At 39.2% G+C, this 13751-nt stretch overlaps 1 protein-coding gene across 2 annotated transcripts; it reads left to right on the top strand.

The window, feature by feature from the left end:
• The first annotated feature begins 792 nt into the window (after nt 1-792).
• LOC106915477 (casein kinase I) lies at nt 793-13358 on the top strand. Of its 2 annotated transcripts, XM_088008157.1 has the most exons (12): nt 793-1019; nt 3043-3107; nt 5873-5987; nt 6099-6209; nt 6936-7084; nt 7534-7762; nt 8831-9001; nt 9195-9343; nt 9445-9640; nt 10295-10434; nt 11533-11600; nt 11680-13358. In XM_088008157.1, the coding sequence occupies exons 3-11, from the start codon at nt 5912-5914 to the stop codon at nt 11563-11565; spliced, it is 1254 nt and encodes a 417-aa protein (XP_087864283.1). In that variant the 5' UTR covers nt 793-1019; nt 3043-3107; nt 5873-5911; the 3' UTR covers nt 11566-11600; nt 11680-13358. The 2 variants fall into 2 exon arrangements, with proteins under 2 accessions (XP_087864283.1, XP_014838579.1); XM_014983093.2 differs by lacking the exon at nt 3043-3107 and having other exon boundaries at nt 794-1019.
• The last annotated feature ends 393 nt before the right edge of the window (nt 13359-13751 follow it).

Below are 13751 nucleotides of genomic sequence, written 5' to 3'. Positions count from 1 at the left end.
ACTGAGTGCCCATGTTTACATTTTTGGGGAATTTTTCTGTACTCTATACAATGTCAATATTCCACTTAAATATTTAGTATTAGGTATAAAACACAATTGAAACAATTTACAATTGTGGTTCTGTGTTTAGGCTGTGAGAGGAACCCACTTATGCACAGAATATACACACTCCATTTAGAAAAGACACCAGGTTGTATATCCTCAACCGATTTGGTTCACCTTAAAAATAACAGCTAAAAATACCTAAAAGATAAAAATGATGCTATTTATGCTAACTATGAATGTTTGTAGTCTTCTAACCAGAATTATGTGAAATTTCTCTCCTGTTTGGTGATTTGAAATGTGAATTTTCAACTGTATCTCGTTTGTTCTACCTCATATTATTAGCAAAAATATATATATATATATATATATATATATATATATATATATATATATATATATTATGGGTATTACAACTAATAGTCTTGCAGCAAGCCCTGTGTCAGTCATCGTTTTACCATCAACACACCAATCCAATTTAAATCCAACGTCACAACTACAGTCAACAATGGCTTACAGTTAACTGTTTACTTGCTGTAAAGTACTAACGCGATATAAAAAAAAGATAACACGTTTAACTGTCAAAATTCTATTAAGTAGTTCCTTTTGGAGCGGATAACGGTAACTACAAATTTAATGAATGGTGAAATTAAATAAGGGAGGCGTAGTTAGATTTGACGTTCCAGTTTTAGTACTGACGGTGACAGCCAGAGGGTGACATCATCGACGTTGTGAGCACGTACGTCGTTAAGTAACGAGAGGACGGGAGGCAAATCAGAGTGGAGAACGGCCGTTAGTGCTGCTGGAGCTTCTCAGGGACTATCAACAGGGAGCGCAACCGACGACTGAGCTCAGAGCTGGGGGTATGAGAGCTGCCATAATCCGCTCCCATCCTCCTCTGGTCGGTTTCTTGTCCGACTGACAACCATCGGATCAGAAGCTCCACTTAACCAGCTGTCGGACGAACCCGATATCGGGTGAGTGTTGGGTCGCGGAACCATTAAAACCGAGGGGGAAAAGAGACCCGATTCGACCGAAGCGGAGTCTCCTATTCACGGCTTACAGGAGAGGGGGAGGGGGCAAGTACTTGGACTGGCTGTCTACCCTGGCTAGTTGAATGCATGTAAGGGTGCGGTTGTAAGTAAGACAAATTTTTTTTTGACTTGTTCAACTGTATTAATGTGAAGCTTTCTTAAATGTAGAACCTTTTCAGGAGTACGTCCCACGGTTCGGGTAACGTATTCCTCCTACTAGCATAGTCGTAGCGGCTAACAGTCAACTTACGCTGATTCCTGTGGCTTGTATTTCTAACGCAAACTAGTAAAAGCAGACATAAGCTGTTTAAGTCACCTATTTATTATTTTTGTCAAATTATGACTGTAAATGATTTATACATTTTTTTTTCTAAAAATCATATCGCAGCACTTTGTCAAAAGGAACACCGACTGAATTGTGCCACTACAGCTACAAAACCGTCGTTTTGTTCGCATAAATGGGGGAGAGAAAAAAAATGCGCACAAAATGTGGCATCCGTTGAATTCAGAACAAAGTAGTTGTTTGTAGTGACAGCTGTGAGGGGCGTAACGTTAGCAGTGTTCGTGTGATTGCGAAATAATCTGGTTTTGCGTGACTGACATTGTTTTCTTTCTTTTTTTATTTTAAGAGTTCTGAGTAGATGTAATTTCCTGTAAAAGTGCTCCAAACAGAAGTTGTTTAGATTGATGCAAAGCTGAAAAAAAACAAACAAACCGAAAATATTTCCTGCTTTACAGTCGTCACTGTGAGGTATTAAAGCTTAAACCAAAGCATTTCAGCTCCTTAGTACATCATGTTTTCGCAGCTACTACTAAGACTCCCGTTGAACCAGCAGATGTGTACTGTACCATCTTGACCAATCCACTCTCCTGGAGACGATTACTACCGTAATAGCACATGTTGTTTTTCCAGTGCAGTGTGACAGGCTAATTCCAATCGCTTCACCTTATGCACTCACGCTGTCTCCAAGACCTGAAAATGATGAATTTCTCCCATTGCTGTGGAGCTTATGATACTCACACCTTTGAGAATCCTAAAATCCCAGTCATAAGGCAGGGCTAAGACCAATATAAAAGCATTTATTTGAATACATTTATGCTAACAGTACATGCACCACCCTGGAGGATACAGAGGAATAGAGTTGAGCGTTGTGTGTCTCTTGTTTCTGAACTGAGTGCTCTCTGTTTTAGTTTTGTAATTATTTTACTCCTCAACTCTGGTCTTTTGTTGCAACGCTGGTTCCACGCTCTTGCGTGTCATGGCCCTAACCCTTTATTAACTCTGATCCGTCTGCGTCTGTCACATCTGCTGTGGCGAGCTGCTGACATTCAATTAAAAAAAAAATTTAATTGTTGCCCATGTGCTTTGGAATTTTTTTTATTTTTTTTTTGCTATTAACTAGTTTTATCATAAAACCAGAGGATGTATTTATCCACCTGCTCGTAGTCAAAGTTTTCTAAATAATTACAGTTTTGTGGGTTCGTTTTCTAACTAATGGCATACAACAGGCTTCTTTGGAATCTTAAACAGGTACTAAATGTTAAATTATTATGGATAAAAACATGAAATAAGTAAAATAATCAGAGATGCACCAAAAAAATACACTTATAAACCTTAATTGGACTTTTTTTTTTAGCTTAACCATCACTGACCAGTGATCAACCTTTCAAAACATCCCATATGTAGTGAGTGAGTTGTCTTTAAATCAAGCAAGATGACACACAGAGAAGCAAGAAGAGGTTAAATGGAAGCTATTTTACTAAGTCTGAAGGTGTGTTTATAGTTTTTTTGAAGCTGAGAGAGAGCAGAACTTTAAAGCTGCAGTGTGTAGCTTTCCTGAAAAAAGTTTTTTTTTTTTTTTTTTTTACATATACATTTGTTAAAATTGTCACCACGTTGGGCCAGTGTAATATGAGACAATCTTTGAAAAGATCTTCCCTGATTTGTTAATGTTAAAATGTACAGGTCCTGGTCCAAAACAACCAATCAGAGCCAGGAGGAGTGTCTAAGCGCTGTCAGTCAACCACAGTGTAAGTGTGCTAATGGTGGAGAAACAACTTATTGTTTTTCATTATTTTATTGAAATTTTAAATTGCTATGGAAATCAGTTGTTTTGGCTAGACGAATACTAACTCAAGATACCAGTTAATGTAATTCTGGCTAGTCAGAATGTTAATTCAAGTTATCTCAATTAATTAAATGAATGAATTGATGTCACCTAATTTATTTGGAGATGTCTTGAAAGGAATTTAGACTAGTCAGAATTATAGATCCATATATTTCTAATTTAGTTTTGCCTAGTCATTATTTTCTTAAAGGTGTCTGCAATTTAATTTGCACTAGTCAAATCTAACAATCTCAAGATGGTTTGAATCATGGTGTCATTCAAGATATTTTTGACTATTCAGAACAAAAAGTGAGATCTTAAATCTACCTCATGACTAGTCATAATTTATTTTTTTAATATCATAAATATTTGTTTCTGATGGTCAGTAATTAATCGTTTATCTCACATTAAAGCTCCCACACAAATTAATGGTAGCTGTGATGTCATTTATTCTAGTCAGAATCTATTTGAGAGACATCGCAAATGGGTATTTTGTCTCATCAAAACATAATTAAAGATACCTTAATGTACTAATGTGTCTAGCCATGCATCAATTTTTAATATCTGGAATACAACCGAAACTGATTTTATGTTAAAACTGCCTGCCATACTGGTTCTCCGAGGATTGTTGCCTGATTTGTTCGAGTTGTCTTCAAAGTGAACTTGTTTTGAAGATTCAGATTTTTCTCTAAGATAAGCCGAGGTCGTTTTGTGGACCCATCCAAGGAATCGATATGTTATCTGTGTGCTTGTTCCCTCAGTATGAATGTGTTTGTAGGCTCAGTCTGTGTTCTCCGTATTCTCTGCATTTTGGAAACGGCACATTTTGTCGACACGGCGTTCCCAGATTAACGTTGGGAGTAAACCCTCGTCTAATGAGCGCCGCTCCGCAGCTCTGGGCTTTCTGGAGTTCATTACACAGACCCAACGGTCCGAGGGCTCTGACACAGATCCAGCCAGCCAGTTGCTCTCCGTCGCCACGGCCACTCATGCCTCCTTTCCTTCGGCGTTGCCAGCCCGGCGTGGCAGAGAGCTCAGCCTCGCTTTTGGCAGTGGCTGCTCAACTTGGCGTGGTCGAGCGCAGCGCTAAATAAGTGATGATCCCGCGCCGCCATCCCGTGCGAGCTTGGCTCAGACATTGCTCTCGATTTCCTCATGCATCCCGAAGCCTCGTGCTCGTGCAGCATCAGGTCCTCCTCGTTCCTCTTCCAAGTTTAAACCGGCATTTATACGTTGGCCTCTTTTTCTTTCTTTTTTTTTTCTCGCTCCTCCTTTCTTCTGCTGAGCCCAAAGCAGTCCTCCACCCCATCATCCCTAGCTACCCTGCAAGTTCCACTGTTTTTTCTTTTTTTTTATGTTCTTGAGTCTAGATGTGTGTTTTCCAGCTAATGGGATGCATCGTCTTGTAAACGTGGAGAGTTTTGCTGGTATAAATTCATCATATGAGAAACCGAGTCTCAACAAAGACTTGAGTCATTTGTTAAGAAACAAATGACTCAAGTTAAACTGGCTCCACGTTTAACACTGAATGGTTTTTGACCAAGGGGAGACTGATATGAACTTAGTTTTATTACAAAACCGTGGTGGTAATGTCATAAAAGTGATAAGAGCTGTTTATTACTACTTTTTATGTAACTCTGAGGCTGTGACTGCATGGCACAGCAATTGTAGCCTCTCATGCACAAATTCTGCTCTTGACTAACATTTCCTTTTTATAAGGCGTTTCTTCAGGACACAAGTCACACAGAGAAGTGTGATTTATGCCACTAAACCAAGGTTATTGTAGTTAGCTGAAATGAACAAAACAATGAAATCTGAAATGGAGAGAACATTTTTGTTGACTGAAATAAATAAAAACAGCAACTAATGGGGAGAAACTATAACCAGGTGGAACTTGTAAAACTAAAACATTCTGAAATGAGAGATGTACTACGCTTTGTGTTTATGAATCTATTGATTAACTTTTTGATCTGATGTGAAATAAATTTTTATTCATATATATATATATATATATATATATATATATATATATATATATATATTTTTTATTTTATTGTATTTATTTTTTTCCTCCTCTCGGCACTTAAGCTAGCCCACAAAATGGCGACAGCAAAAGTTTGGAGGAAACGCCATGAGTCGGTTGTTGTTCCACAATAATTGAATACATTTTTTGAAAATAGTATCTTCTGTTAAGCATTTATTAACCAATCGATGTACACATAATCACCTTTTAGAAAACAAATGAGGGAAACTACAACTTTAATAAAAACAAAAAAATTATTTAACTAATTAAGAAAAACTAGCAGATATGCTCTAAAAACTAGTCAAAACTAGCAGTTAAAATGAAAAACTGAATCATAATGAAAAACCCAAAAAATGATTATACAGTAACTGCATATAACCATATTTAATAAAAAAAAAAAACAACGTATATTTATTGATGCACTCGTTGAACAAACATCGGAGAAATTGGTAACATACGGACAACGGACAGTTTTAAGGGATTTTACACATTAATTTGAATTTATCGAGCCAACAAAACAAAACTCTTAAAATAAATGTATCACTATAGATGACAAACGACACGTTGAATGACCACCCTTATTTTGACCCCCAAACTACGTCTTAATAACGAGCCACAGAGTTGAGAGTATGTGTTTATATGTTGCTTTTTCCCCCCCCCTGTAGATCTACGTTGTCCGTTGATGACAGTGACACCTCGCAACCATGGAGCTGAGAGTGGGGAACAAATACCGACTGGGGCGAAAGATAGGGAGTGGATCCTTCGGAGACATTTACCTCGGTAAGCAGGGGAGGGAGACTGTTCCTCACCTTCCTCCATCGTCGGGCAGCTCAACCTGCTTCTCCTGCGCGTCCCGTACAGATGTGGTTATTTCTGTCTGCTTCTCCTCAGGTGCCAACATTGCGACGGGCGAGGAAGTCGCCATCAAGCTGGAATGTGTTAAGACCAAACACCCACAGTTGCACATTGAAAGCAAGTTCTACAAGATGATGCAGGGGGGAGGTGAGCCGCCTGCCGCTTCAACGCGCTCGGCAGGATTTTTCAGCGCATTCCTTCACAGACGTTGCTGTGGTGGCGCAAAAACATCCTGCTAAACGTGACGCTTGAACAATGAAATTTAAATTCTCTTAATTTTTTCAGTTGCAAAGAAAGCAGTTCAACAGATTCTGCTTGCATAATTTCCAGATGCTGTCAAATCGGAGTTAAAACTTAGTTCTGCTTGTGTTAAAAAGTCAAACTTGTTAAATCTGTGTCATTAATTGATCAAAATTAATGCGTTAAAAGTCATGTAACTTTTCCTTACCCTACCTGGGCACGAATTCAGTTTATGTATTACTCTATGTTTCATCTCCACATATTCCTCAATATTCAGTTAATGTTACTTTTCCCTTACCACCCTTGCAGTTTTAGTGTTTATTCAAAACATGATTGTGTGGGAAGCAGAGATGGGTAATAGAACGAGCAACCTGTCTGTGTTTACATGGCAGAGTGACTGTTTATTCTAGTGAACTGATTTACTTCCTAAACACAAAGCACCACTGTTGAGATGATAATACTGCTACACAAAAGAAACAGCAGAATAACCAGTCCTTCAGTATAAATAAAGGCTAAAATTCACCTTAACCCAACTTAAATCAACTTTGCTGCAGTTTTAATGACTCTTTTTCAAGACGTGCTGTTGTTCTGCCACTCAACCCTACATACTCCTGTTTTATTTTATCTGACCAGTCGGGATCCCGTCGATAAAGTGGTGCGGCGCCGAGGGCGACTACAACGTCATGGTGATGGAGCTGCTGGGGCCCAGCCTGGAGGACCTTTTTAACTTCTGCTCCAGGAAGTTCAGCCTGAAGACGGTCCTGCTTCTGGCAGACCAGATGGTGAGACTCAAACTTCGCCTTACAGAAACACTCAGTCAGCCGCTATCAATGTGAACGAGATATTTACGCTGCCAGTAGAGAAGCACGATAGGAGTGACTCTTTCTGCAGCAGCTCAGTGTGTAAACATTGCATACGATTCCCTTGAAATCTTTTTAGAGGATCCGGATGTTTCGATTTCCTCCCCTTGTCTGCTGTCGGCTTTATTCTGTGTTGACTGAGATATTTCATATCACAGATCAGACTCTCGACTCACCTTTTGCCCCCGACGTGTTGGCGTGTCAGATGTCCATATGGCCATCCTATTGGCTGCTTTTCAGCCTTGCGGGGTCGTGACCTTCCTGTCCTGATTTGTCCCGCTGCCAAAACCAATCTGTCCTCCTTCTGTCCGTTCACCTAAGAAGCTCTCGCGCGGCCGACTGTCGGCGTAACAGAAATGTTTCCTTTCCAGATCAGTCGCATCGAGTACATCCACTCCAAGAACTTCATCCACAGAGACGTGAAGCCAGATAACTTCCTCATGGGTTTGGGCAAGAAGGGCAACCTGGTGTACATCATCGACTTTGGGCTGGCCAAAAAGTACCGTGACGCGCGCACGCACCAGCACATCCCTTACAGGGAGAACAAGAACCTGACGGGAACGGCGCGCTACGCCTCCATCAACACGCATCTTGGAATCGGTGAGACCCTGACGCGAGTTTTACTGCGATATCTACAGAGGGAGAATGATGCCATAATCGTTTGTTTCACTGTGTTTGCGCATCAAACCCAAAGGTTTTCCTCTTATCAGGGTCGCTCTGTTCTGGCTCAGTTACGGCTACCTGATAATCTGGGTCGCATTGCCTGGTGGTTGAGTTTAGTGGATGCACAGACCTAATTGTCCTTGGAGTTTTCTGTGTGTGTGTTTTTTTTTTTTATTTTATTTTTTTTTATTCTTGTTGAAAATGTATTGGTGGTGTATGATGGTTTTCAGATGTGGAAAGGTTTGCTGCTACCATCTCATGAACAGTCGATGCTCCTTTTTGTTCAGACATTCTGATTGGTCACAGCAACTGATTCTCCTGTGATCAATCAGAATGCCTGAATAAAGCTAAGAGGGGTTTAAAAATAATGTGACTGGCTGGGTGATGTGTATGGAAGAGGATTAGAGCCACTGAAAAAAAAAAATCTCGGAATTCGGACTTTATCTCACAATTCCAAAAAAAGTCAGAAGTCGTTTTTTTTAGTCCCTAATCATTTTCTGTAGATTTGGCTTAAAACTTTATTTCATAGTATTCTGATTTTAATGTATTTCTTCTAAAAAAAATAAAAAGAGGACTTTTCTCTTTCTTTCCTTAAAACTAATTATTGAATGACTGAAAACATTTTCAAAATCTGGCCTTCAGTCATCCTTTCTGTGAGTTGTATTAGGTCTGGAAGAATTTTTGTTTAATTAAGGAAAAAAGTAGTTTCAATAAGAAAAAAGCTCCTTCAATGATTTTTGTGTCGACCACCCTAACAAGAATTATTATTGTCATTAGCTGACAATCATCTCAAATGGGACAATTAACCAACTACTTTTTTTCTTCTTTCAAATTAGATTTTTCAAGCGAGTATTTCTTATACTTTAGCTCCATAATATTGCCAGAAGTTGAACTCTACCAAGAAGTAAAATTGCAACTATTCTTTAAACCCCCAGATTTTTGTCCTTAAAATCATCAGGTTTAGTTCTGTCTCATTCATGCACTCCTGGCGCTTCGTGTCCACAGAGCAGTCGAGACGTGACGACCTGGAGTCCCTCGGTTACGTCCTCATGTACTTCAACCTGGGCTCGCTGCCCTGGCAGGGCCTCAAGGCTGCCACCAAGAGACAGAAGTACGAGCGAATCAGCGAGAAGAAGATGTCCACACCCATCGAAGTTCTTTGCAAAGGATATCCTTGTGAGTCCTCATGCAGCTCCTGAAACCATCCACAGCTTCTGTTGTTTAGTTTGTTCTGCTTAAAATGGAACCGGGGATTCTAGTATTTGTGTCGACGCTTGCTGGTTTTCTGACTTTCCTGTATATTCACTTTCTCTTTCGTTCTGTTTTTTTTTTTTTTTTTTTTTTTGTTTGTTTGTTTTTCTTTCTACAGCCGAGTTCTCTACATACCTGAATTTTTGCCGCTCACTCCGTTTCGATGACAAACCGGACTACTCCTACCTACGCCAACTGTTCAGGAATCTCTTCCACCGACAAGGATTCTCCTACGATTACGTCTTTGACTGGAACATGCTCAAATTTGTATGTTTTTTTTTTTCTTCTTCTTTTTTTGTATCCGAACTTTCCTTGCTTATTGAAACCTTCAGTGGAAATCTCCTAATATGGCCGATTGCATTTCTCAGGGCGCCAGTCGATCAACCGAGGATGGGGATCGTGACAGAAGGGCTGGGGACGAACGAGACGACCGGATTGGAGGAGCCCCCAGGGGGTCTGCGTCGCGGGGCCTCCCCTCGGGCCCCGCCCCAGGTGCTCCCAACAGAGTCCGGAACGGACCAGAGCAAGCCATCTCAAACCCGGCCTCACGGGTCCAGCAGTCTGGTGGGTTACTGACTAAAACACATTCCAGTTTTAAAATTTAAAGGGGCAGTATTATGCAAAGTTGACTTTTTTACGTCATGGTATGTTATTAGTCCTTCATCTAAAACATACCTAGTGTGTTTTTGATTATTTCATGCACGTTTAAGAAATCCTGTAATCTCCCGTGGCAACCGTTCAACTTGTGCAAAATGCTTTGGGGGGCCTAACCCCGCCCTCGAGGACAAACGCTTCTCCTCAGAGCTGCATTTTACAAGTTCCCGACTCACAGAGCAGCCCTCCCCCCACTCAGCTCCTTCAGACTAGCCAGCAGCAATTGGCAAACACCTGGTGGATTTTCCCATCTGCTGTGCTCATTATAGTAGCTGCTTCTCAATGAAATGCTGGTTAATTGAGAATTATGATGTGATGACTTCTTAAAGGCAGGGTTTCTTAAAGAGACAGGACAATTTAAAGTCGCTAAATTAGGAAGTCATTTTTGATGTATACAGTATTTTTAGAACGCAGTTACTTGATTGTTCTGTAAAATGATACCATGTGATTGTAAAACGCATATTGCCCCTTTAAATCTCTTTTATTAGAAGAGAAAACTTTGCTGACTCGATGTTTTCTAGAAAATCTTCATCAGAAGCCCTCTCTTATTTCTCTTCCCAACAGGCAACACGTCACCTCGTGCAATTTCCCGCGCTGAGCGGGAGAGGAAGGTGAGCATGCGTTTACACCGTGGCGCTCCTGCCAACGTATCGTCCTCTGACCTCACGGCCCGACAAGACCAGTCCAGGATTTCCACGTCACAGGTGAGACGACGTTCAAGGCACTGAGTTTTTCTAAGCAAAACTGTAATATTCCTTGACATTAGAACCCTCCTTTCTGACCAATATTGTTTTAAAACAAGAGCTACATGGAATTGATTTACTCATATGCTAGATTAGTGTTGTTTGCACTGTCCCTGCTGGGATCAACTCCAACATTAAACCTCTAACTTCTGATGTTAATCTCATGAGATTTTGGAGGTAATCACAGTTTACCGTTTCAGTGTTCAGCAATAGAATTAATTCCCCTTGAGATTTGCTACATTTTCCCACAGTACATCTCCAAACGTTGATGTGTTTGATATGATGGACAAACTCGGTGTATCACATGGTTGACTGTGAAGAGGTGTAGCAATAAAACATGCCTCAGTAAAATTCAGTTCATTCAGTTGTGAAGGCTCCTCATTAGCATTAAATGTCTGAGTAATCTTAGTAATAATGGAGAGTTTTGCAAGATTTGCATCTGTAATTGCTGCGAATCTTGTATAAATCTCAGTTAAAAATTAGTTTTTTGTGGAATTGAAAATAAAATTAAAACCATGTATAATTTTCCTTCACTTCACAATTATACCCTACTTGGTGCTTCACTTTAAATTCTCCATATGAACATAAGCAAAGTTACTCAATAGGGTTGTTGCTAGGTAACCAAAGAGTGAGTGAGTTCGTTGATGCTACTTGCTTAGCTAGCTGAGAGTGGTTGAAAGAGAAGTCTTTCCTCTGCCTACATCTCCCAGAATGCTGTGCGATTCAGCGAATATTCTAAATAATGAATATTGAATATTCTATCAGATATTGATCATGTGTCTATTGCAACATATATAGTTATTAATTTATTGACTTGCCCTACTGCATTGTGTGGAGCCACAGCTGAGTTGGGAGTTTATAAAGTGACTTTTAAGACAAAAAAGCCAAAATCAGAATCGGCAGGGCAGGCTTTTTATGGATCAGTGATCAGCCAGAAAACTGCAATCGGTGCAGCTCTAGTTTACCTTATGGGAAGTTAAATCCATCCATTTACATTTCAGTTTAATAGTGTAAACTGGAAGCTATTTGGCTTAAACTTTATTCCGTCGTCGTTTGCAGGTCAGCGTGCCATTCGAGCACATTGGGAAGTGAGATTTTGCAGCTCCTCATGCACACACATATGACAGGTGAGTTCAAATTTGACATTTTCTATTGTTTAGAAATATAAATACAAAGTCTAATTCTCATCCTTTGTTGTTTTTGCAGGGCTGCAAGGAATTTTTGTCACTATTTTTTTCTTTACCCCCAACGTTCTTTATACTTTGTTTATTGCAAAACTGTTCAATGGACATGCAGGTTTTTTTTTGTTTTGTTTTATTTTATTATTTTATTTTTTTTGCTGCAACGAGATATTAAATGTTTAAAGGATTTAGGAAAATACACGAAGGTGTTCAACATGCGTTCTTAAACATAGGATCACCACCACAACACATGAAACCAATGACAATGCTGCACCTTGACAGTTGCTCATTCCCACCCTGTTGTTGTTGTTTTTGTTTTTTCCTCTAAACATTCCCTTGAAAACAGTCAGCATTGAAGGAGCAAAAAAAAAGATTTCAGGAACATGCATGTTTCTTATTGATGGTTGATCAGACTTAGAAAATTCCCCCCTTTTCTTTACCCCAGAAAAAGTGACTGTCATCTTCATTATTCATGAAGGAATATAAAATCGAAGGTTGAGTATCCCTTGTTTGTTTTTTTCTTATTTTATTCTTTGTATTTTTTTTTATTTTAAGAATTGAAAGCTAAATCGGTCGAGGCATGTAGATTGGAGGGTGGCAACCAGAGAGGAAAGGAAGCGAATGAGTAGTGATGTTTTTTTGTTGTTTTTTTTTAGCTGTTGTAATATCCCTGGTGAAGTATCTGGTTATCTGCTTTTCAACCCTCACATCCACTTTTAGACATAAAAAATCCTCTGCACATCTACTCTGCCTATCCTTTTGTTTTTACAAGCTTTTATTTTGTATTGTTAATTTTTTTTTTTTTTTTTTTTTTTTTTTGCTTTGATTTTAATCCATGGCGGTAAAAAATCTGATTGTGGAAATTCGAAGGACTCACTCCCAAGTCTTGAGCGAAGCTCCTCAGGAAATATCTCAGCATACCGATATTCGACCTGAGACCACAGCTGCCCGTTTTGGCTTACAAACAGGAGATGCAATTTTTATGATATTTCTTAAAAGTTACCTTTTTTATTCATTTGTTATTTGGGGCTTTGAAGAAGAGGTGAGGGTGGGGGGCAGTCACTGTTAGGAACATGAGGGTGGGTCGGGGCATCAACCTTTTTTTTTTTTTCCTTTATTTTCTTTTCTGTCGTTTACTCCACTGTAAATATTTTTTATTTCATTGTAAAGCCAAAATGTGGTTATTGTAAAGGTGTAAAGTAGAAAAATGCATACTAATGACTTATAGGGCGTTGAATCCGAAATAAACGTGGAGATAGGTGACTGTTGCTGTGCCAGCTGGGTCATCCAACAGGTGTGAGTGAGTCGAGTGCTTCAGTGAAACCTCTAAGATCAATAACATCATTTCATCTGTTCAGATCCTCCTTTATTCCCCAAAAAAATGACTTTCAGTATTTCTGTTACAGAAAAATAAATTGGTTTAGTTGACACTGCATTGTCTTTATTTAACCCCTCTCCAACTTTGTCATTAGATGCATCTGCTGGCGTGTGTGTGTGTGTGTAAATGTGTATAGTTGCCATTGTACAGGCCACCATGACCCAGTGGCACTGCAGTTGTAGATTTGAGGATGATGTACAAGAGGATGAAGCAAAAGGTATTTCACATTGTGTATTGTGTACCGATATCCTGTACAGTTCTTTAACACTATTTACAGTATTTGTGTATATTTTATGAAGTAATAAAATGGATAATGTTGCTGACAATCTGTTTTTTATATTTGCACCTGCATGAATGAATGAGCTGGACTCTTGCGTTTAGGGAGGAAAACATGCAGGGTCTGGATACATATGAGAGGATATTAGAAATATGTCCAGGCCTTATTACATTTTCCCTCATTTAAAAGTTGTACACCTGTCAGTCCATTCCATCAATTCCTTTACCTAATTATCACTCCTGTCTTCCACCCATTTGTCCATCAAAACGGGTGATTTTTTTTTTCCTGATCTTGTTTCATTATAGTCAGGGTTTTCTCGTTTATTTAAAACATGACTACTTAAAATATTTGGCATAATTTCATAAGGACGTTTTGTTTTAAACTTTTAAAATTTGATTAGGTAAAGCTCGGAAATTCGCAATATTGGACAAGTTTAATCTAT

This window comes from Poecilia mexicana, unplaced genomic scaffold, assembly GCF_051168715.1.
Source record: "Poecilia mexicana isolate PSO_F unplaced genomic scaffold, ASM5116871v1 scaffold_8, whole genome shotgun sequence".
Classification (NCBI taxonomy): Eukaryota; Metazoa; Chordata; class Actinopteri; order Cyprinodontiformes; family Poeciliidae; genus Poecilia; species Poecilia mexicana.
This window is presented reverse-complemented; position numbering and strand designations above follow the sequence as displayed.

Excerpts from the sequence above, each read along its gene's own strand:
- LOC106915477 (XM_088008157.1), top strand. The coding sequence starts at position 5,912 with ATGGAGCTGAGAGTGGGGAACAAATACCGACTGGGGCGAAAGATAGGG. Across the intron at positions 5,988-6,098 it reads CTTCGGAGACATTTACCTCG|GTGCCAACATTGCGACGGGC; the intron begins GTAAGCAGGGGA and ends GCTTCTCCTCAG. Across the intron at positions 7,085-7,533 it reads TGCTTCTGGCAGACCAGATG|ATCAGTCGCATCGAGTACAT; the intron begins GTGAGACTCAAA and ends TTTCCTTTCCAG.